The 23,823-nt window shown below is 39.2% G+C and overlaps 1 protein-coding gene across 1 annotated transcript in view; it reads left to right on the forward strand.

The window, feature by feature from the left end:
• Positions 1-21,338, forward strand: part of PAX3 (paired box 3) — a 75,732-nt gene extending 54,394 nt beyond the window's left edge. Inside the window, exons 6-9 of the mRNA XM_067301470.1 lie at positions 6,563-6,728; positions 7,455-7,669; positions 20,525-20,771; positions 21,304-21,338. Coding sequence (XP_067157571.1) covers positions 6,563-6,728; positions 7,455-7,669; positions 20,525-20,771; positions 21,304-21,338 — 663 coding nt within the window. The remainder of the gene's footprint in view (positions 1-6,562; positions 6,729-7,454; positions 7,670-20,524; positions 20,772-21,303) is intronic.
• Positions 21,339-23,823: the final 2,485 nt, after the last annotated feature.

A 23,823-nucleotide genomic window follows, 5' to 3' on the forward strand; every position in this document is an offset into this window, starting at 1 on the left:
ACATAAGGAATGATGTGGGTAGCATCTTTTCTGGCCACCTTATGATTCCCACATCAGGTTTATTTTTAGACCTGGATGAACTGGGCAATCTTTAGCAGCAGTCAGGAGCATGATTCAGGTTGATGGTGGGAGGTGTTTAATTCATTCTTTTGGTGAAGGATTTTTAAACGACGAGCTGGAGGTTTATGCAGGTTCTACGCTTGGCTTATTGCAAGGATGAGCTGGAGGAGTAGCCATCTGCCCCGGCCTGCACACGGCAAGAGGAGATGGGTTCAGGTTTGCTCTGTGGCTGGTGGAGGCCCAGGAGTCTGCTTCGTCTGACAGATTGGCCAGTCAGACCCATCTCTTCATGGTCTGCGTGTTGAAGGGACTGTTTTAGTCTGTGAATGACGGTGAACGAGCAGAGGAAAGTAGAAAATAGCTTGAAAACATGAGTATGTCCCATTCTGAAAAGGCTCTTCTTGGCCTAATCCTATGTTTGTTTTGCTTGAAAACTTCCAAAAGAAAAATATTGTTTAATAGAAGACTGTGTCTGAAAATTCAGGTGGATCTCTCTCTTGAGGCTACTAGGATGGAGTTGAATGTTTCCATGTCAAACTTGCTATAAGTTTGTAAACTTTTTGCAAAAAGCTTATTACAGCCTCAGTTATTGTATGTAGGTAGATTAAGTCAATAATCAGCTCAGCTGCAAATAGAAGGAGTCTTCTAAGCTCAGAAATCCTGAGTATTGGAGGAAAAACTAAAAAATCTTTTCAAGTGTGCTGAGCTTGCACATTTTTTTTTTCTTTGTTCCCCTCTGGTGTACTGAGGGGAAGGGATTGTCTGGAGTAGAAGATAGAGGGAAGAGGTGAGAGAAGAAATGACAACTCCTTAGCTGCTAGTGAGGTCTGAAAACTCTTAAGTCCAATCTTGTTTTTAAGTCTCTTCTCAGTAGCAAACAGAGCCGGGTGGTAAGCATTCGCTGGGAAATCATGGGGGAAAGAGGACCCGTGCCAAAAAAGTTTATTTGTACTCAGCTCCTCTGAAATGGTTTGAGCTTATACTCCAAACTGCACAGTCCTCATGGGAGCTGGGATGAAGGAATGTGGGACATATTCAGAAACACTGAAGACTTTTCGGCAGATCTTTATAGTCATTCCTGATGTGGTTTATGGAAAATTTATGGTGCCTCTTTTTGAGGCCATCCCTCTTGCATCATATATAGGATTAAGACTGCACACAGCATTTTCTTTCCTTTTTTTTTTTTTCAGTAGATAACCCTGTAATTGCAGAGTTTTTTCTTTTTTTCCCTGGGATGAAGGAGGAATTCATATGGATAAATTAGCCAACTACAAACATATGCAGACTCAAGGAGATGCTTTAAACATAAGGGAGAAGAAAGGGTGTTATTTGGATTCTCTTTTTCTGGTCCCTGCTCAAATGAGTGACACTTTCATTTATAAACACATACTTCAACATATTACTCAACATTTTGCAGGAGTATTCAGCTACGGTGTTTTATAAATGATTGTGCAGGTCTGTTTCAAAGTCTTTTCAAAGGAAACTATGGGAGCTGAGAATCTGAATTGCTCTAGGAGTTGGTTGGGAGACCTCATTCCCTTTAGCGTAGCCTAGTTTGGGGATTTTTTTTTGTTTGTTTGTTTTTTAAAAAGCATTCTGGTTTCCATCACATTGATAACTGTCTATCACAACCAATGTGACTTCCCATCACCCTAAGACGTACCGCTCCTGGCAGCCTCCCGACAGGGTTTCCCGCCTGCACATGGGTGCTCAGGGCAGGCTGCTCTGAGTCGAGGTAGTGGCACAGCTGGGGGACGCTGGAAGAAACGGGCCTGTCCATGGCACGTCCCCTCTGTGTGCATGTGGTGAACCTTGCTCCTGGGGTACCTTCAAAGTCCGCTGCTGCTGTGTCTGCTGGGGGCTGCTTCCAGGGGGTCAGGCGTAATTTTGGATGTGTGAATTTGCGGGTTGGGAGGGACAGGAAGTTGAGGGTGTAGGGGACAGTTACCATGAAAAATACCATGAGGCAACAGGAAAAAAAAGTCTTTGGCTAGAATGAGAAATGTCATTAACAGTACATCAGCCCTTTGTCTTTGTATGTTTTTGGCACTTGTGCTTGCAATGATCAGGACTGTATTTAACACAAAATATCCTCTGATTTCCTGCAAAATTCACATCTCAAATGTTTCACCCGGTTGGTTCAGAGATCTTTTTCCCTTAAAAGCACATAGAACGCACTGTGTTTATGATCGGGCTGTTGAAATGTCAAGGCTAATTAGACCACTGTGTTCCCAAGTGAATAAATATATCTTTTAAAGAATATCCTATTGAGATCAGTAAAATAAGACATTGGCATGATCAGTTGCAAACACTTAAAAGAAAAATGATAATAAAAGGAAAGATCTAAATATTAGAAAATAGAAATGAACAAAACCTATGAAGTCATCTAATCCATTCTCTACCAATGCAAGATAACTTTTTGTATTATATTGCTGAGTGATTTCTGATCAGTCCAGATCTAGATGCTTGGAAAACTGCAGTTTCCATTACTTCCCTTAAAAGTCTTGTTGTTGCCTTCTGCTCTCAATTTCATCTCTGTTTTTGAGCCCTTCAGAGATATAAATTTTGGCCAGACACAGTGGTTAACTTTTTTTTCTCCTTTCCCCTGAATCAGCTAAGTGATTTGTGTTCCATCTTTGACAGTGACATAGAAACTAGGGAGCCAAAGCCCCACTAAAATAAATGTGCCTTGGCTTCTAGCACGAGCATCACTTTTGAATGCTTGGGCCACTTAAACAAGTTCTGTTTACTCTGTCCATGTATGTGTTTGCCTAGCACCAAGCACAATGATTTAGAGTTTATGAATGCTACGCTAATACAAGCAGATCATACTACTACTTCTGACAGAACACTGTTTGTGTAAGAACGTTGTATTTTGAGTCTCTAAAGTGCAGTAGCTTGCTTATTCATTGCTTTTGCTTCCACAAGGAATTCAGTGTGGTAATAATTATTTCAAGTACCATCCAGGGTAGGTCTGCCTTCCACCAAGAGCCATGCTGTTGCTGGTGAAGGCAGTGCACAAAATAGACCTGATGACGTGGGACATGCATAGTTTTCTGTTACTCCAACTGCAGGGTGGCAGGTTTTGGTCTCTCAGTATGACATTTGTGATTTTCAGCAATGGTTACATTCTACTCTGAACATCTGTGCCTTTAGGTGATGATTAACTTGCTCTCAGAAATAAGGTTGTGGAAGAAAGGAAGTATACTATGGGGAACCTGCTATTATTCAAAAAAGGCCTTTCATAGTATGAGGATATTGTCATTCTGATGAAAGTTAAAATTTAGGAGATGTTTAGTCCTTAACTGAATATACGAGGACATTGTGTTTAAACTGTGCTGGAAATGAACAAACAAAAGAAAACATTTTCCAGGGTGTTTACAAGATATTTCTAAGCACACACATTAGTTTGTGGTGGTTAGGTTTATTTTCATATCTTGGCTTGATATTGGCAAAAGTATTCATAATTTCTTTATTTGGTGGTAACAACACACATGGATTCTTCATGATATGTATTTTTTTCTGAATTGCTCAGAGTAAGTTGAGGTAGCTGAACATAGTCTAAGGGAAAAACTATGATTTTTTTTTTTAATTATTTCAGTTAACTTAGAAACATGAAGGATGTGAACTTTAAATAAAATGTGTAGTTTTGAGTTAGCTTCTCCTGACTTTCCAGAACCTATTCAGAACTTCTTAACTGCCCCTTTTTATTTAATTCCTTTTTCTCCTTGTGTTCCATCACACACAACGCCCACAGAGATTAGCAGTTACCTGGAATGAAATGGAAACTGAACACAGTTGCAAACCAAATCTCTAGCCTTTATGGATCTAGATTGGATCCATCTTGTTTTAAGCACAGGTTGCCGTGTGAGAAGGGCAAGGCTGTGATAGATGATAAAAACTGTGGTGTTAAAATATCCATAATTGGAGATTCAGAACTTCAATGTGTTCATTTGTAAAAACATGATGGTGAGAGTTGGGGCCACCACTATGGTCATGTTTGTGATGAATCCTTTTAATGTTTTTGTCAAGGCAGATCCAAAGCCCACTAAAATCAGAGGAAAAACATGAGATATGTGGATCAGGCCCCTACATGGCACCAACTCCTTGTCCTGCAGCTAGCGTCCTGGGGCCGCCAATTCACTTGCCCCAATCAAATTGCCCCAATTTAGTGTTTCCCAGTCAACCAGCTGTGTCGCTGTAAGACCAGGTGGGTCCTGGCACCCATGCAAAGTCCTGTTTGATTTAATGGGGCCCTGTGTGGCTGCAGAACTCTGCACAAATACCGCCATTTGCAGGGCTGTGTTGCACTGGGAACTTGCTGCTGCCCTGCGTGCATCTCTTTCAGTGATGTTTCACGCATATCTGTAGTTCTGGAAAAATACTAATCTATGAAATGAGCCGTGTGTAAGCAAAATGCATTATCTGTAAATACGTAAAGCATAAATTTGACATTAATGCAAATCAGTCAGTGCTGCTGAATAAAGTTTGGGATCTGACTCATTTTAATAGAAATATAAGTGTAGAAGAGAAATGCTGATATGTAGAGGAAGCAAAATCTCATTACCACATTTTCCTCTGTGAAATCCACTCTCTAAGGCAATGGTAAATGGTGTTGCACAGGCAGTGTTCCCGAGGCATTTTAAGATCACCAGATAACCCCGTTGACCTGAAGAAGGGAGACCATCATGGAAAAGCAACAGTTAATGACCTGGGTAGGCTAATTACAACATGCAAATGTTGTTCTCTGCTCCTTCTCTGACCTCCATTAGCCTTCCTAAGCCCTAAATGCTTTTTTGGCTCTTTAACAAGCCCTTTCTCCCCTTCCGAGGGTCTTGCCCCTTTTTCTTTCTCTTTGGTCTTCTTCAAAAGATACTGCTGCTGCGGCATGAGCCTGCGGTGGGCACTGGGGGCTGAGCAGGTGGAAGGGGCCTGTGGGGGCTAAATGAGAAATCCAGAGGCTGAAGTGTCAGTGAAGGAAGCAAAGGGCAAGGAGAGAGGTGAACAGGATATAGATGTCCAGAGGATGAGACAGAGTGAAAAAAATAATGGCTGAATCTAGACCCATTCTCAGCAATCATTGCAAGTCTCACATCTCATGCAGGTGATGACACAGGTCATCACAGCAAGCAGTAGGAGAAGCTGAGAGCGTAGTCCAAAATGCGGGTCTATCCCTTACCTAAGGGCCATGTATGGGCTGTAATGCTGTTCATTCCCCATTCTTGTTGCGAGTGATGCTACACCTAGAAACCCTGTCTCTGTTGTCTGGCTCACTGATTCGTAAGCCAGTGTGGGCTGTTTGCTGCAAGGGTGGAGGATCTGAGACGTAACCCTTGCCTTCACAAGGGTCCAAACATGGCTTGGTAGTCCTAGGCTTTCAGGCTAGCCTGCTGAGGCTCTGCAGGCATAGCTTGTAAGATGATAACAGTAAGATAAGGTCTTATCTAATTGGTAGTATCCATGGTTGTGGCAGTTGCTTCAGAGTGTACGATTATAAGTATTAATCCATCGGCTTGCTTACAAAGCATAAGGGTAGCCTCAAACAACTTTTCTGCATCGTGGAAAAAGTCTGAGCACCGTGACCTAGAAGTTGCTCTGAATCAGGGACAGGACAGTGCTGATGCGTGCCTGGTCCAAGCACCTAGCTGAGGCTGGTTGCCCTTCAGATTTGCTGCATTAGTGATTGTGTAAACTTGCGATGGACTGCAACTCAGATTGTGTGTGTATTTGTGAAGCCTTCCCTCCTCTTTCCTTGGAGGCAATACAAGCCATCCAGGACATGGCAAACTTGAAACATGAACTGAGAATGGTGTGAAGAAATCACTTGGTGGAAAGTTTAGAGTTAAACTGTCCCACTGCTCCAAAACCTAGTTGCTTGGTACCCTGTCCTGAGACCAGATTTCAAAATAGTTCTGTGCTGAAATTCTGATCTACTGCTAAGTTTGTTAAGAGTTGCTTTGCACATATGTGAATACATGAAAACTTGCTGGAAGGACTTTACTTTTTTTGTACAAGGGGCTTGCGCTTTTCAAATCAAAAGTTTAGTGTTCTGTTGATAATTAGGGCAACATAATGTCCTAAATACAAGTACCTTCCAACCATGCATATTATTGGATACCACTACCTCGTCACCAAATTAAACAGGAAGACAATACAATCTGGACCAAAGAGCTCTGGCCAGCACTTAGATCAAATGGAGAGATGCTTTCCTTTTCTCATTAAATTTGGCACGATAAAGGTCGTGACAGATAGCTATTAAAAGCACTAAAGCTTGAAAGTATTAATTGGCTTGTTTCTCAGGAGAGGCTGTATTTGAGAGGAGACTAGGAAGAGTCTGCCCAGGACTCCTAGGAGCTCTGAGCTGATGGTGGATGTGCCCAGTATGGATTGCTTATGTCTCTCTTCTCAGGCACTGAATACATTTTAAATACGATGCCATTATTACTAATGTGCCTATATTAAATGTACGAAAATCAAATGTACCTAATTAAAACATTTGTAGGTCTGGTTTAGTAACCGTCGAGCTCGCTGGAGGAAACAGGCAGGAGCCAATCAACTGATGGCTTTCAACCACCTGATCCCGGGAGGGTTTCCACCCAGTGCCATGCCGACGCTGCCGACCTACCAGCTCTCCGAGCCGTCCTATCAGCCCACCTCCATACCGCAAGGTACAGTAGCAAACAGGTACTTGGTCAACATGGTGTTACTGGGAGTCCCCTGCGTTGATCCATCTAGGAACGTTTTGTGCTCCAGTGTAGTGTCAAAGGGGTATTGGCTTTGATGGTTTGGGGGAAAAATGGAGCTTTAAATCTTGGCCACACTAGATTTTTCTGTTAAAGAAAAAAACCCCAACAACTTACAGGTGAGATTTTATAAAAACCAGTTAGCATGCTCTCCCTGCCCCCTCCTTGAGATCTGGACCCTTACCGTCGGTGGATGTTTTTACCAGGCCACGCTCTCTTTAAGGGAAATTTGCAAAGCCCAAGACTTTTCCTGATCATTACTGCTTTCACTATAAACCATGGCAGAATTTCTGTGCTGTGACCTGGAGGAGAAAGACTGTTTCCAGCCCACTAAGGATATAAAGCTCCCCCTGCCCCCACTTTATTTTTTTATTTTGCTTTATTGATTCTAAACAGTATATGCCCACTAAGAATTGTTTGAAAAATGTATGTGTCTGTTATGATGTATTTTATAACGGTGATTTGGTAGAATTGCTACGTAGTTTAGCTGGCCTGGTTAAATATCTGGTAATATTAAAGACTTACCTTTCTGTTTAACCAATACTTAGAAGTGGGTCCTGGTGGAATTATATCAGGTTGAGCCTCACATAATGAACTACTTATGCCAGAAAAAGGGAGGAAAATGTATCAACATGTTTCTTTTGCTCCTAGCCGTGTCTGATCCGAGCGGTACCGTCCATAGACCTCAGCCACTTCCTCCGAGCACCGTGCACCAAAGCAGCCTCCCCTCGAACCCGGAGAGCGGCTCTGCCTACTGCCTGCCCAGCAGCCGGCACGGGTTTTCCAGCTATACAGACAGCTTTGTGCCTCCGTCCGGGCCCTCGAATCCCATGAACCCTGCCATTGGCAATGGCCTTTCACCTCAGGTCAGTCCTGTGTTTTCAGACAGAGGATTTGCTGTATACCAGAACCAAAGAGTCTATTCCCTCAGGCCACAGTATAATGAATTGCCAAATTTAAACCATAATGTATTCTTTATACAAGCCACATGATTTCAGTTTGCTGGTTTCCTTCTTTTTTTTATTTTTTTTATTTTTTTTCCTCCTACTGGCTGAATCAAGGCTCATAGCTTATATTTAATTTTGAGTGATTTATAATGTAATCATGTAGGCTTTGTGTTTACATTCAGTTGTCAGGCGTTTGTAATGTACTCCTATTTTCCTGAAGCTCCGTGGCTAGGTACGAAAAGTTCGGGAACTCTGATCTCGTAGCTTTCCTGTGAATAAAATATCTCTTGAAGATAACCTCATGGAGGTTTTCCAGCTGATCCAGGAAAATTGCAGGCAAGTTCTACTGGGAGAGTTTCAAGGGCTGAGCAGTGCACATTGAGAGGAGCTATAATCGAGTTAGAAATACATAAATCGGGAGTATTACTGTTATTTGGCAATATATAAATGCATGCATGCCATAATTGTTTTTCTAATTTGCATGAGCTCTTTTTAGGAGATCATGTTAATAAATTGCCTTGATAATCGAGTGTCAAAAGGTTGGTTAAATTTTCCTACATGTGGCATCTGTCAGAAATCGACATTATTAGTCAAAGCTTGAATAGATGATAGTTTATTTTATTAGTGTGAGCTTTGCCCAGGTGCTGGGAGAGAGATGTCCACTAAATTCTGGGAAGTCACAAAGAGGATGCAATCTATAATTACAATCGGGAATCTCTTCAGGGCTGAGAGTGAGAGTTTTAACAGCTTTATCTTCTTTCTACCCTTTTTTCCTCTCAGTGGTTAGAAAAACAGAGAGAAGCTCAGAATGACACAAATGAAAAGTGAAAAGACAATTATACTCAATTACACACTAATCACTGACTATCACCACTGCCTAAGCAGGGAGAGGGCATTCTAATAGGCAGAAAATGAGATTTTAATGGCACAAAGGGTGGCCAAAATAACGACTCATATATCTTTGCCTCCTTCGTTTTCTTCAACTTGTGGTTTGCATCTCGAGAGTACAGTTCCTGGTTCCTGTGCAACGGTGATAACTCTGTGCAGCTGAAAAGTTCAAAGGCACTGGAGTTGAAAAGAATGAATAACAAAGGCAATGAAATAAACATTTTTGCCCAAAGGCAAAAGTTCATAAACCCTTTTTTGTAACAGTAAATGTAATTAAGTTTCACAGATTCCTATAGCATAGAGTAGGGTACAAAACTTTATGGCTTGAAACCTCAGGAAGAAAAATACCAACAGAAAAACAAACAGATATACTTCCAACAAGACATAAATGGATTTTGTTTTGAAGAATTCTGATTTCTAAATGCAATCCCCAACAAAAGCCATGACATTATATTAGTTGTTTCATTTTTTTTAAAAGTGACCAGATTCATAGTGTGCAAGACTTCCACAATTTTGACATAAATATCTTTCTGGGGTTCAGAGTTAATCCATTAAAAGTAGTTGTTAGTGTCAGTTTAAATATATGTTGGTTCTGGCTATGGAAAATGTGATTTTTTTTCTTTTTCTTTTTTTTTTTCCTTTCACAAAGCTTTTATTGTCTGTGACACAGAAGTTGAGCGCAACAGTAGAGAAATCTTGTGGTGTCTGGGCAAAAGTGGGACAAAAAAAGTGAGGCCAGGTTTTCCCCCAAAGTCTTGCTGATTGGAGGTTTGATATAATCAAAAGGAGATCCCAAAACAGATTAGACTTCTTTAATCAGTTACTGTGCTTCTTTACACCCGGCTCTGTCCTTATGCTCAGAAACTTCTGTTTCTTTTCCTTAGAATTTTGTAACCTTTTCCCACCCCTGTGTTAGAGCTCCCGGCCTTATCCTGCCCCTTTACTAACAGGGTTAGAAGGGGGCTGATCGGTCAACTATCACTGAATGTACACGGGGCAGAGTCCTTAGAGGCGATCAGATCTGGAACAGCTTCTTGGCGTCAGAATGGTTAACTTGATGGGCTGATAAAGCTCTTTCCACTGCTCAGCAAAAACAAACAAAAACCCCAGCCCCAAATATTCATCAGAGTTACCAGTGGCTGCTCCAAAACAGTTTTGGGACTGAACACTGATCTGGAGACCTTGGTATAAAATGACATACCTAGACTTCGTGTATATATAAGCATTTCTATCCTTTTTCTTGAGTGATGTAACCTCAGGCAGGTAAATTCTGTGAAACAAATTGTGGGACGCTAACAAAATAACAGTTGTGCTTTACACCTGAAACAAGAGCCTAAGATGTTGGTCCTGTATATGTTATGTTCCTGCATGCAAATTGTTAGTTAATTTTGGGGTGTGCTCCAGAGAATCTTCTTGTCAAGCTTCTTCAGGGCTCTTTGCTCCCCATAGGTGTCTAGGTGCTGATTGAGAAGGTGAAGCAGATGTAGCCAAAAAGTCCACAGCCAGTTCTGTGCTGAGGGTTTTATTGAAGAAAGAGAAATGGGAATTTTCCTGCTGAGTGGGCATGTTGCAATGCTGTACGTGTGCGTAGAATTTAGATGAGGAGGAAAGAGGGTGTTTTACTAGCTGGCGGGTTTTTGGCCCCAATAAATCTGGGTGTGTGAGCAATTAACATAATGTTTCCACCCATCAGCATCCCTCTTGCAGGCAAGCACTCTGGATATATTGTTTATAAAGCTGAATTTGTGGTGGATTAATTGGGGTGTTGAGGGAGGAGTCTGATACCTGAATAATCTCCTCTGATAAACAAACCTCAGAACATACAAAACCAAATCTAGTATGAAGATTCACAGGATCATATTCTTACTTAAATCTGTTTCTCCTCTGAGTTCAGTTTACCCCAAATGAGGGTCTGACACAGAGGCCCCTGCGGTTGCTTTCTTTCCAGTGCAGGATATTTCCTTTCTAACTTTGTTCTTGGGTATGATGAACAAGTACCTCGTTTAAGGCAAGCACTGGGTAAAGGGCAGAGGATAAGTGGAAATTACTAGAGTGGTGTAATTTTACTTCTATCATGTTAGCCATGTAGTTAGAAGTTAAAGAGGATTGCAGGTCTTGGTCAGTTTTGGGAAGCTGAGTGCTCTATAGCGTACCTGTCCTGGGGGTTGGTAGTTTGTTGGAAAATAACATGGTGGTGCTCTTTGCTGAAGTGCCACCTTGTTAACATTCAGCGCTTCCTAACATCAAGGCAAGATCTGCAGATCTCAGGATGACTGATGATGCTCCACGTTCGTCTGGTTTAGTCATTATTAGTGGGTTGCGGTGAAGAACCTCTCTCTCCCAGACCTACAAAGGGCTTGACTTTTGCAGGAATGAGACAGTGATTAATGTCTCGGGGAACTGATGTCCAGGAGGGTCCTTGTTTGTATTTTTACGAAAAAGCAACCAAACTGCAAGCACTCAGTCTCAGCCAGAGCTCTTTAAATATAATGTCAGAACAGAGATTATTAGTGTGTAATATATGTAAATTGCATATTTTTGTGTTTTCTATGCCTATTATGCAGCTTCTTGGCTTTCGTGCATACATTTATGGGAATATTGTATTTCCTTTTCAAATTAGGTTTCAGTTGCTCAGTGCATTTTTTTTAACAACCATTTGTTAACTCAAACTTATTAGGGAATAGCATCTATGTGTTCACGTGCGCCGTACAGGACTCAAGTGCTTCTGAATTGGCGTGCCGCTTTGTGATTGTGGCATTAGCAGTCACCCCCACTTCCTTGAATGTAAAGCAGAAGAGCGACTGTCAAAACATTTGTCTTGCAACCACAGGTGTATGGTCTTACTAGAGCGCTGTTTATTTTAAAGATGAGAGTTCAATATTTTGAACTGCTTCATTTAAGATAAGGAGAAGTCTTTTCCGGTGTACATGGGCATTCCTTGACCTTGTCATGTGCTTTCTATTAATGGCCAAGTAGCACGGTTTGCTGCCTCAGTGTGGGTCAGGCAGGCTGCTGACTTTGGAGAGGGGTGCTTCAGCCTGCTCATGGGTTCAGGCTCAGTGGCAAAACTCTGCTTGCCATGCTGCTCGCCAGGCCATTCACCTCCTGTCCTTACCCTGTGGGACACCCAGCCTTAAATAGTAATTGATAAGTTTTTACTGAAGGAAGAACAAATGCGTGTAATCTGTCTCCTGTTGGACATCATTTTTTTCCCCCCTTGCCCTACAGAAAGCTTCTAAGCACTATTTTTCCTCTTCCTTATCTTCCTCCTTAACTGAGTCAAACTAGTAGTTTAAAGGCTGCATTTTCAAAATGGGAAGCCGATTGAATGTTGAGTGGTTGCATAGAGAATCATAGCACCCTTTAATGTGCTTCAGCATTCTCATGCAATTACCTGGAGCTCAGGAACAATCTTGATCAGAAGTAAAATTTCAAACTTTTCTGTGAACAGTAGTAAAAACATAAGCTGTGTCAAGGTTTCTTCTACTGTCGAAACATTTCACTGCCGGAGTTTAAGAATTATCCTGCAACTCTTTTTGGTGAGATGGATCTTAAGTGATTTGCATCTCAAGTCTTTGAGAGCACTTGGTTTTCATTAACCTGAAGTATGGATCTCATGACAGCTGTCGAATCATTTGAGAGATAGGTTCATACTGTCTTGTTAACTCTGTTTTTAAGGGAAACACGGGAACCGATAGCTAAAAGCTTGCATTTCCCCATTAATAGAGACAGGAGGAAAACAAAAGCAACTATTAATTCCTTATTATTTTTTCCTCTACATTCTACTTACTGTCCAATTGATTGCCCGCAGAAAAAAATCATTTGGATCCAAGTCTCATGCCAATCAGAAGCTCATGATCTTTGTCGTATCTTTGTCATGATGAGCTTGGCTTTGAGAGCTGTTCACTTAATGACCCGAGAACATGAGACAGAGGTCATAGATTTCTCTGTGAGGAATAAAGTTAATTCACATGATATAATTTGCCTGAGCACGAGTTTCTTAAAAAAAACAAAAAAATAACAAAAACAAAAAAAAACCCAACCCACAACAACACCCAGCAAATGGGTTTTTCTGTTGCTGCTATTTCTATTTCTGGATTGTGGTACAAATAAATTCAGTAGTCTTGTAATCCTTATCTTGCAAGAGTAACGATGACCTTTACTGAAAAACAACAAAATGATGACCTTACATTTTGGATGTCCCTCTTAACTTCTTTCTCTGGACCTATTTCCCCTGTCCCCCCAGAAGGTGGATCATGCTGCCTTCAAAAAAACAGATGTCTTACAGCTGATAAACCCTACACAGAGGTATAACAGAGTTTTGCACACTTCTGGAAATTTAAGCCAGTCATATTGTAATTTCATAAGAACAAATGTTTAGAAATACAATGAAAAATATATACATCTTTAAATACAAAAATGTAACAGTAAAATGACACTATATATATCAAACTATATCAATATCTTGATTTTTAACCCTTTTTGTTTTATGACAGCTCTCAAACAGTATAGCAAATTCATAGTTGAATGTTTGAATTTTTGTCTCTTTCAAGGCACTTCATTTAGGCGTTATAAGAAGATATAATTTATCTAGAAGCCTTTCCTGCTCTTGAACTTTTATATTTTGAAACAGTCTTTACTTCTGTATGCCAGATGGAGCCTTGCCAGTAGGCCTGGCTACTGTTTCATGACAAGAATTTTTTCAGGTGAAAATTTTGCTTCTAAAAACAAAACCTAAGCTTTCCCCATCCCCAGATTCTCAACACCTTTTAACTTTTCTAACTTATTTTTATTTATCTGAGTGTTTTTTTAAAACAAAACTACCTTTACCATAAAGTATCATTCCTGGTTGATAATATTTTTTAAATTTGTGAACAAATGTGTCTCTCTGGTGGTTTCATATATAACTTTATAAATTCAATAGACATCACAAGATACAAAAAGCCAGTCTGCTTATACACTGTGATATTGAAAGCTTCAGAAATTCCCACAAAACTGACCTATCTTCCCCCACAATAATTTGTACTATTTAGAATATACGCAGCACTGACACTTGCTCTGTCCCTTAAAATAATTTTTTGCTTTTGCTACATGTAGAAGTTCAATTTGAGCCACTTGTTAAGCAAAAAATATGAATCGGCCCTTCATAGTATATGTGACTGGAATGCATTGATGAATTCTAATTCTTTAATGAATTTACAAAATGGAAATATCAACAGGAATCTAAATACTTGCATATTTATTCAATTAAGAATGGGTACATGAATGAGGCCTTTGTCATGTGTGGTCACAGATGGCTCACTCGAGTCATTAATTATGCTCTATATTTTAGGTTTCCAAAGGAAGATTACTAAAAATACCACAACGTGGTTCAGTGAAAAGCATGTATTGCAGTGAGATCTGAAAGAGCAAAATTTCATCCCTAGCAAAGTCATTCTAGAAAGCAGTGTGTCACTCTTTATTCTCTTGAAATAGAATTTAAATGCACAGGGCTCAATTTCTTTCAGAATTTCCTATTTCTCTAGAGAGAACAGTTTTATTTTTTTCTTGATTTTTGTCAAGATAGTGGTAATAGTCATGTTCTTATAAAAGAAAAACTGAATGTTGAGTCAGAATACAGAGAGGCTTACCCTGGTCAAAATAGCAGTATATACTTTTGTTTGTACCCAGTGCTAATTAGCCTAACATTAGAGGCCCTGGCATATATGTTAAGGGAAGCTGCATGAATAAACCCTTCCTTACTTGTTGGATTACTCCAGCAATGCTTGTCTGTCATCTTTTTTTTTCCAGGTTTATAGACAACTTATTGCTTTTAACCAAAGGGCTACAATTGTGTAGCTACTTAGTTTTGGTAAATCCAGCCATGAAGGTGCAGATCACTCAATAGCTGTTGCAGGGCCAAACGTTTCTGATTTGAATTAAATCTCATCCTGTCTCTACTGGGTATGTGAAACGGCTTGAGTTGAATGCAGGGAGTCCTGTAAAAGCTTTGCAAATCACATCCTCAGGCCTTTTGCCAGCAGAAATTTAAATAGCATGTTTGAATTTAAAAAATACATATTTTTTGTTGTGTTTTAATAGAAAACAAAACTGTTCCCCAGCTACGGAGGGCAGGTGTGTGAGAGCAGCACTGTGCAGCTAGAGACAGCTGAGATGGGTGTTTTGCTGTCAGAATCCTCCTCTTGTGTTTTGTGTTGAGCAGGAGATGGGAGGAGAAGGGCTCATATGGGAGGAGCAACCTAATCCCAAATTTAGGTTCGTTATGAGCCATTTTAGGTAATATTGCCATGTTTAAGTATTTAAACTCACTCGCCAGTACCCACAAGTCCTGTGACAGCCTGAAAAAGTTTTGAGTTGTTTTCCTATAGCTATATCTATATGTTCTGAGTATATGTTCATCTTTGGGCTTTCTATTTTGCCTTTTCAGTTTTCAGTTGTCTTGCCATTTTTTGTAAGCTTTTCCATACAACCAGGAGCTAGAGATTTACTTTCTCCTTGAATTACTTTGATAACCTTACCTAGTCCTGCAACTCCAGGATCTAGCACCTGGAAAGAGACTAATTTATTAACAGATTGTGATAATGTCATGAACATGAGTAGTCTCCTGTAGATACAAGTATAACTTTTGAAGGATCAAGTTATCTTCATAATTATCCTAGAAGTACACCAGTGCACCTTCTCTGATTTCAGTGCACCTACTACTGATATCTAGTGGTGTGAAATCGGTAGGAAGTCTCATCTGATTTGAGTATGTGGAAAGTCAGATCATCAGATATTCAAAGTCGGTGTATTTGCTCCTGTTTACATTAACGGAGGATTTGGTTCTCAGTGCTTGCCATTTGACACAAAAATTCCTTTTCTTTTTCTCTGTTTTCTTTATATAGCAGAAATATTCACATATATAAAACGAACCAGCAACATAATTCTAGGATTCTGTAGGTACAGGTCCATGTAGCTAACTAATTTTAATTAACCTTCTAAAACCTCTCACTCTAATGCAGTAAAACTAGCCTTTTCAAGGGCTCTTTTTTTGTATGATATTTTGCTTTTGGGAGATTTTTCTACAGTGAAAAGAGTTAACAGCAGGTAATGCCATTCATCTTAGAAGGAGGTTGAAATTTTCAGTGTTAGTGATGAATGAGGGTATCTGACCCACATCTGGTTCCCATTAGAATGGAACATTGCCCTGACATCGTTAGGAGCATTTGTCAGGATTCCCTGGACAGAGCTTCTGTAAATTACATGCTGCAAATGTGTCAGGGTCAGATAAGAGGATATCATTAACTCCACTAAAGTTTACTCATGATTCTGTCAGTTCAACTTAATACGTTAACTGCCAACAATTTTCCTTGAGCTGTTTCATTAAATCTTTCATTCACAGGAGGGGAAAAAAAATGTATCACTGTACCCCCAAAATATTGCACATGTTCTTTTCTCATAAATCATATTAATTGCAGACATAGCCACAAAGCATATTAAATGCAGGCATGCGTAAATGAATTAAAACATATGAGAATTTTATTGTGCCTATGGTAGATCCTACATCCTAAAATACCAACTGCATTAACAGGCATAATGTTTCATTTAAATGGAATAAGCTTTTTCTCAGTTTAATAGCCTTTATTTTGTTGATAATAGAAGTATTTTTTTATAATAGCTGATAATGGACCAGATGTTGCTTACACATTTTGAAAGCTTTCATCATTGAATTTTTCCTCCTCTTTCTGGATCATATCCTCATCTAGTGATGTTGTGCTGATCCCACTAGCTAGAGATTTATCCTAATGAATATTTGGGATTGTTTGGGAAGTGCTCTCCAAAAGCATTTCTGTAGAGTTTGGTGGTTGCAGTTCACTGTGTTCATTTTGTTTGTTCCTAAATGCAGCTTTGTTTTCTAATAGAACATAATTATTTTATCAATTGTATATGCTGTTTCTTGTTATAAAGCTCAAAGGCTATACATCAACATTTCTGGGTGGTTTTTATTTTAACTGAGAACAAAACATATCATGTAACCAAAAACTTTACAACCCTATCTCTGGCATTTATAGGAGTTCTTCTGAGTAGTTACAGCAGCATTTGGCTCTAGATGTTAGATCAGCCCTTGTTTTTTTGTGATTTTTTGTTTGTTTGTTCTTGCTACCTTCTTTGGGACCCATATCAGTGAGGGTGACAACTGTCACCTCAGCTTTCCCAAGCTAATCCAGGGTGAAGAACACGTTATAGCTAGATGGTATATGGGCTGATTAAATTTCTTTTCCTCCTTAATTATTATTAATTAGAAATATTTATTTAGAACTATATTGCTTCATACCAGCAGAAGATCTGACCTGCAAAATCTGGATTTTTATGTGTCTCCTGTATACTGCTAAGCTGAGGGTGCTGAGCATCTTGCAGAATTGACCCATTAGTGGCTTTCTAATTGATTAGGTGAAAGTCAGCTATGCCCTTCCTGTAACTCCTTGTATGGGTGATAAGGTCATGGCACATACCATACGAAAGACTTCTGCCTTGAGGCTACTTCCCTTATAGCTTTCAAAACAGACATGACCAAAAATCTAATTATTTAGATACTAATCAACTGCAGGATGATTCCTAAGGCCTCTGGAGGAGATATTTCTGAGATGATGGTTATTGTTCAGACTTCAGTTTTCTCCACCTCAAAGGCAGAGCGCTGTGTTGGTTATGCTCAAAAGTGTCTGAGCTATTAGATGCATATGCACTTAATAAAACGATGCCTAAAGACTTGTGTTACTATGTGGTTAATTTTAAATTTTTAAATTAAAACTCATCAAATGCTAATTTTAGTTTGTTAGAGAAGATAAATCTCCTGGAAGTTGGCCTCATCCAAAACATTAGATATAGATGCTACTAAAATTTGGGTGGTTTTGAGGCAGCATCTAGATCCAAGTTTAAATTTCAAGGCTAATCTCTAACTCTAAAATAACTTAAACTGCTGGATCAATCCCAAAATTTTTGAGCTCACGTTTTTGTTGTCAAAGTTCAAATGATGTTGTCCTGGGCTCTATTCTATTGAAACCATTAAACAGGAGAGAGTTTAGTTCCCCTAAGTAGGTAGCATATTTTTTTTCAGGTAGTACCTGATAAAATATCTATTTGCTTAGCTCTGCAAACAGTTACAAAAAAAGCTGAGAGTTGTCCTGAAGAGAAGACTGCCACCAAGTCTTCAATGGGGTGGTGAGGGTGACACAAGCCCAGCCTGTTCTCCCTGCTCTTGAACTTTGAACAGGACAAGATAAAGCCCCATAAATACTGGAATCACGTAGGTGCTATACTGGAATGGAAAGGGCTGTGCACTTATTTCAGTTTTCTGATAAAACCATGTGTGTTTTAAAACATAGTCAAAACCATGCTACTTGTGCCAATGTAAATATTTTCCAAAGTAGTAATTTTCAATGTAAATGTTAACTTAAGCTGTGTTGGGGTTTTTTGTGGATTTTTTTTGTTCTTTTAAGTCCATTAATGTTAATCTTAAAGGATGAAGAATAATTCAGTGTGAAAAGAACACAGATTCTAATTTAGCTAATATTATGTCCTGCTGATGCAATGTCAGATCATTAAGCATGCTAGATTTTTAGGAGCAGGTAATTTTCCAAAGGGACAAGAAAAATATTTGTAGTTCCTAAAGTGGAAAAACTTATTAGAGTAGTCTTCAGAAACTTTAATACTTTTTAGAATCCAATTTAGAGGAGAAAAATTTGAGACACCAGTTATTTCAGTTTTTAGGAGTTTGTCAGACATGGTGCTGTGCAAGCTGCTGTGCTAGTATGATTTTTCAGTCTATGGCAATTCCAAAGAATTTTTTAATAGCTTTTTATTAACCTCAAATTCTTTAAATAGGTTTTGTGCATTGAAAAAGTGATCTGAATTCAGTAGAATGCTACTTTTAACCTGAACTTGAATTCTTCATTTGAGTTTTTAACTTAAAAGTGATATGATTTCAGTATCTAAATGAAGTCTTTGGGAATATTTTAAAACTTCTCCTTTTGCAAGAGTACTTTAGTTTGTGAAACATTTAGAAAATATCTTCAGTTAGAAGTGTAATTTTCTGCTTACTGAAACACAAGTGAAAATTCTATTGCTGTAAGTAGTAAGTTGAACTTCTTTTTTCTTTCTCCATTTCTCTCTTTTTTTTTCTTTTTTTTTTTTTTCTTCTCCTCTCTGTGGGATGTCTTGGGTGCAAGTGATGCAGAGATGTTTTCTGTTCTTGATGCAGGCATCTGGGTGTTACTTTTTTGAAATACTCTGCTTATGCCTCTTGCTTGTTTCATTATCAGATATGTAAGACCTGGGTATGTCTTCCTTTCTATTTAATCATTATCCCTGGGGTTTGTTTCATTTATTAAAAAACAAACAAAACTCAGAGCGGACAGAGCCGGGATCATGAGCTCCCTGCAACAATAATCCCTCTTATTTTGCAGTGTAAGATAAATGCAATTCAAGAGGGAATATCAGAACTTTAACAAGACATGTTTGTTTGAGCATAGATTTATTCTTTATAAAACAGACTGCTATTTTAATCAGTTCCTTGTAGGTTATGGTAAGAAGTGCAGTAAAACAACAATTATCAAAAAGCATATGTCAGATGTTTGTAATGCCTTTTTGAAGGAAAGATGATTTGGAGGAAAGATGATTTTGGACTAGATGATCTCCACAGGTCCCTTTCAACCTCAACCATTTTGTGATTCTGTGAAAGACAACCTGTAAATTATCAGAATATACTATTTAGGTGGAAGCTGTACACTATCTTTCAGTTATAACCTGCAGATTGTTTTTCAGGTGTTGAAGTGCAACTTATTCCAACAGAAGGAAGCAGTTCTCTTGATAGTACTTGTCCTTAAAATGTGCTATAGAGGTGCGCTGGGAAGGGAATGCATCCATCTCTAGTGGGAGGAGGTGTTTGTGAGTCAGGAGATTTACCACAATAGTTTCCCTGCCTATTGCTCAAAAGCATACGTGCTTTTAAAGTCTCTCTCCTTGCTCTTTTGGAAGTTGCTGCCTACAGGGCTGAGTTTTTAGAGACAAGTATGTTTTTTCCAGTCTCTTTTCAACTACTCTTGATTCTCATGTTGCCTTCATAACTGCTTATGTATGAGTAGTTTATTAAGGGAATCAAAGTCGACTTGAAGCCAGCTTGGAAAGCCAGACCATTTCCGTTGTCCTCACTGAGAGGATTAGGTTGAGAACTGGTATCATGGCTCTTGCATCAACCAGCACTTTTTCCTTTTATCTTTATTTCTTTACAGACCAGCACACAGTGCATACAGTAGCATCATGAGTTTTATCTACTCTGCCCCTTCCCAGCATATTCCTGTTCTTCTGGGTGCTGGAATTCTTTGTTACTCCCATCAATCAATCGTGTTGAGGTGATCCACTCCAAATTCATTTAATTTTAGTAATTATTGACCTCAGAACAAATATTTGTGTGAGCTTTTTCCCAGCTTTCCTGCATTTGTAGACCATGCACAACTGCATGAGTGTGACTAAAGAACCACTACCTGTTTCTTGGTCTCTTATAATCAAGTCCTCAAGGAATAAACACCTGTGGAAGTCCCAGCTGGTACACATGATCAGCCAGTCTAAAATTTTAAAGGTTTAAAAATTATTTTTCCTTATTTGCCTCATTCCTTATTTTGCCTTCTTTGTGTATCACTTTTTCTGGATTGTTATCCATCAGTTATTAATTTTTGATGAATGATACCACTTTTCATCCCTCTTTGGATTTGGTACCCAAAGCATAGGTTGAATAGCAAGTCTGCCTATCTTTGGAAAGCTAATGATAGGCTTCAGTATGCCTACGGCTCTGCATGCAATACAGTTCTTCATGTATTTTAACTCCTTCTGTTATTACACCTTTTATTTTAGGTAATGGGACTCTTGACTAACCATGGTGGTGTGCCTCACCAGCCCCAAACCGATTATGCCCTGTCCCCTTTAACTGGGGGTCTCGAGCCCACCACTACTGTGTCGGCTAGCTGCAGTCAGCGGCTAGAGCACATGAAAAGCTTGGACAGCCTGCCCACGTCCCAGTCCTACTGCCCGCCAACCTACAGCACCACGGGCTACAGCATGGACCCTGTCACTGGCTACCAGTATGGACAGTATGGACAAAGTGAGTATTGGGATCTTTCCACAGTGAAGTATGATAGTATAACTGCTTAGCAACGGTCTGTATTTTCTGGTTTGCAACAAAGAAAATTATGAGAATAGATCCTAATGTCTGACTACTGCTTCTCTCCAAAACAGGGCTGAGTGCACTGGTGAGATAGCTGATTGTTCAAGCAAGATTTCTGCTGCATAATTATTTTCTTAAGTGATGTCAACAACATCTTGATGTTATTAATTGTTGAGACATGAAACCTGATTGCCATTAGGTAAAACATAAGGATTGTCCAAAATGAAATAACCACTGGCATTCCACTATTAGAAACACATGTTCTTAATGAGGTCAGCTCAAGAATCATTATAGTATATAATCCCAGATACATAGAGTTTTGTCAAACTTGTCCTAGGAATAAAAATATTAGTCCCTTTCCTTTGATATATCAGTATTAAATATGACAATGTCAACCTGTAGTTGGCATGGCCCCATGCTGTGAGGTTGTCACAGCACGACTTAAAAAGCTTCTTTTGCTTTTTTGCAGGTGCCTTTCATTATCTGAAGCCAGATATTGCATAAATGAACTGTCCGCTTCAAGTTAAAGCTGGTCTTGTTTTCCGGTCTCACTCCAATGCTTGGATACGAGGGATCTTCTCACCACACTGCAGTCTAAACTGGGGCAATCCCAATGAGAGAAGCAGGCTTGTTACGTTCTCTCCAGTCATTGCCTTTAGTAGACTTCTGAAGGCTGGACAAAATTATATAGAAGACAAAGACCAAAAGCAATACCAAATAAATAAATGCAATGTGGTTCAGTATAAATGGGTATATGAAATGGAGCAGTATTTAATATCACTGCCTGGCAAAACATTCCATTTTTTGTTGCTGCAATTAATGTGCATTGATAGGGACAAATAGAGAATTTTGAAAATTAGCAGTTGAGCTCTGCATACTCTGACTCATCTGACAACCAATGCTGACTCTAGTCTAACTTTAAAACTGCTCAGCTTCTGACACATGGGCAGCAGAATCTCTTTCATTTTACACACTGGAAATTGTCATCAAGAGGAAATGTCAGTCCGTAGGAAGCTAGGATGAGTGCAAAATCTTCCAGAGTAACTTATTGGTTATCTTACCATGCTTTTGTAATTGTATTGTCAATAAATGTCACTTACAAGTTTTGCTTTACCAGCAAACAAGATCTTGTGTAACATGAAAACCAGATTTTACCTTTTTGTGTGTGGAGTTTTCCTAGTCCATGCTATGTTTTGGAAAAAACAAGGAAAAAATCAACAACAACGTGACTCTGATTTTTCACAACTGCCTAACAATGTGCAATACTGTGTACCTCACACAAACTTTGGGATCATCCAAAGTCATATAGATAGAATCAGAACTATATTTTTGCAGGTACTTTTATTTTTGCATTGCATAATTCCTGATGATAAAATACAGAAACATTGCAGTGTGCTGGACAACTAAAATCCAGCTTGCTAATCATGATTTAAAGGTCATTTTCAGGAAATAATACGAAGAAATGATTACGTTTACATTTTTTTTGGTTATGTACAGGACTTGAACAGAAATGGTCCTGTATTTGACACATTTGTTTAAATTATACAGTGATATCCATTATAGAAAATAATAATAGGAACAAAGGTTTACAAGAAGTTTGCATTGTGACATTTTAGAATGTCAATAAATTTGTGTTTTGTGATGTTGAGAGGAACAGGAAGATGGAAGGCGGTGTTATTTATTTCTCTCTATTCTTGGAACAAAGAGGGAGGCAGAACACAAATACATTCCTTCTAGCGTTAAGGACTATGAAGTAGTGAGTTAGATTAGGTTCAGTACAGAGATTAGTTCACACATTGGTCTTAAGGGTGATGGAAAAATGAAATACTATCTTTGTGTTGCAGCCTCTACCAACAACACACGTGTTGTAAAAAAAAAAAAAAAAAAAAAAGAAAAAAAAAAGCGTCTTTCATGTAAAAAGTTCAGTAAATATTTACTATTTATAATGAATAAACAGTTATGAAGACTTGCAAAGCACTGATGATTTTGTCCTAAAATGTAGTATTGTGCTAAATACATTGATACATTTTAATCTGAATATCATGAAGAAATAAACCATGTTATCTTCAACTCAAACTGTATTCATTATGTAAGCGTATTCTGCACACATCCTAAGGCTGTGGTAGCCTTAGGCAACCTCTGTGCCCGGGTACTGCTAACATGCCACTCAGAGCTTTGTGCTTGTTAATCAACTATGCATTTTTCAAATAGTGTCCATATCAGTATGTCTTTCCAACAAATCCGAAAAGTGTTGCGTCTTTGATGTGCATCTATAAGGAAAGAGATAGGATAGTTTAAAAAATGCTGAAAATGGGGAAAAGGATTTTTTTTTCCCTTTCGGAGTTATATTTCTCTGCTATACTTTTAGCTATAATGACAATTAAAATGTAGAAGTCTCTTATTATTACCCACTCCCTGCTCTAAACTGTTTATTTTCTGTTTTTTCAGCGTTCCTTTGTGTCCCTTCTCCTCTCTGAGGACTCAGCCATTGATACTTGTCTAGTGTTCCAGGCTTACTATAAAGGTCAAATAACACCCCCCCCCTCCCCCCCACTAGCAATACATTTGGTGTGAAGCACAGGATAAAAGCCTGCTTGTGCAGTTTGGAGGTGAATAATGCCTGTATGATTGCTCCTTCCCAAACAGGGTGGGAGTTTTATTCCCGCTTTGCCTTTAAGGCAAAACTCCCCTGCAGGATTTTTGCTTGCCACATTGGCAATTTCTCCTTTTCTTTTACAGCAGCTTGGGAGGGGAACAGAGCTGTGATTTTTCAGTGCTAGCAGTAAGGTGCTTTCCTGACCTGAAGCTAGATGGCAGGCGTTGGGCTGCCTCCGTCCTTATTTGAGCATCTCTGAACCCTTTTGGTGTTTTGCTCCCAAACACTTCCTTGCTTGACAGGTTAATGCAGGGCAGGGGAGCCTGGATACAGGCAGATGAGGAGAAAATCATCCAGCCCTCTTGCAGGCAAGCCTTGGAGAAGGGGAACTAG

Source organism: Apteryx mantelli, chromosome 9, assembly GCF_036417845.1.
Source record: "Apteryx mantelli isolate bAptMan1 chromosome 9, bAptMan1.hap1, whole genome shotgun sequence".
NCBI classification, from domain to species: domain Eukaryota; kingdom Metazoa; phylum Chordata; class Aves; order Apterygiformes; family Apterygidae; genus Apteryx; species Apteryx mantelli.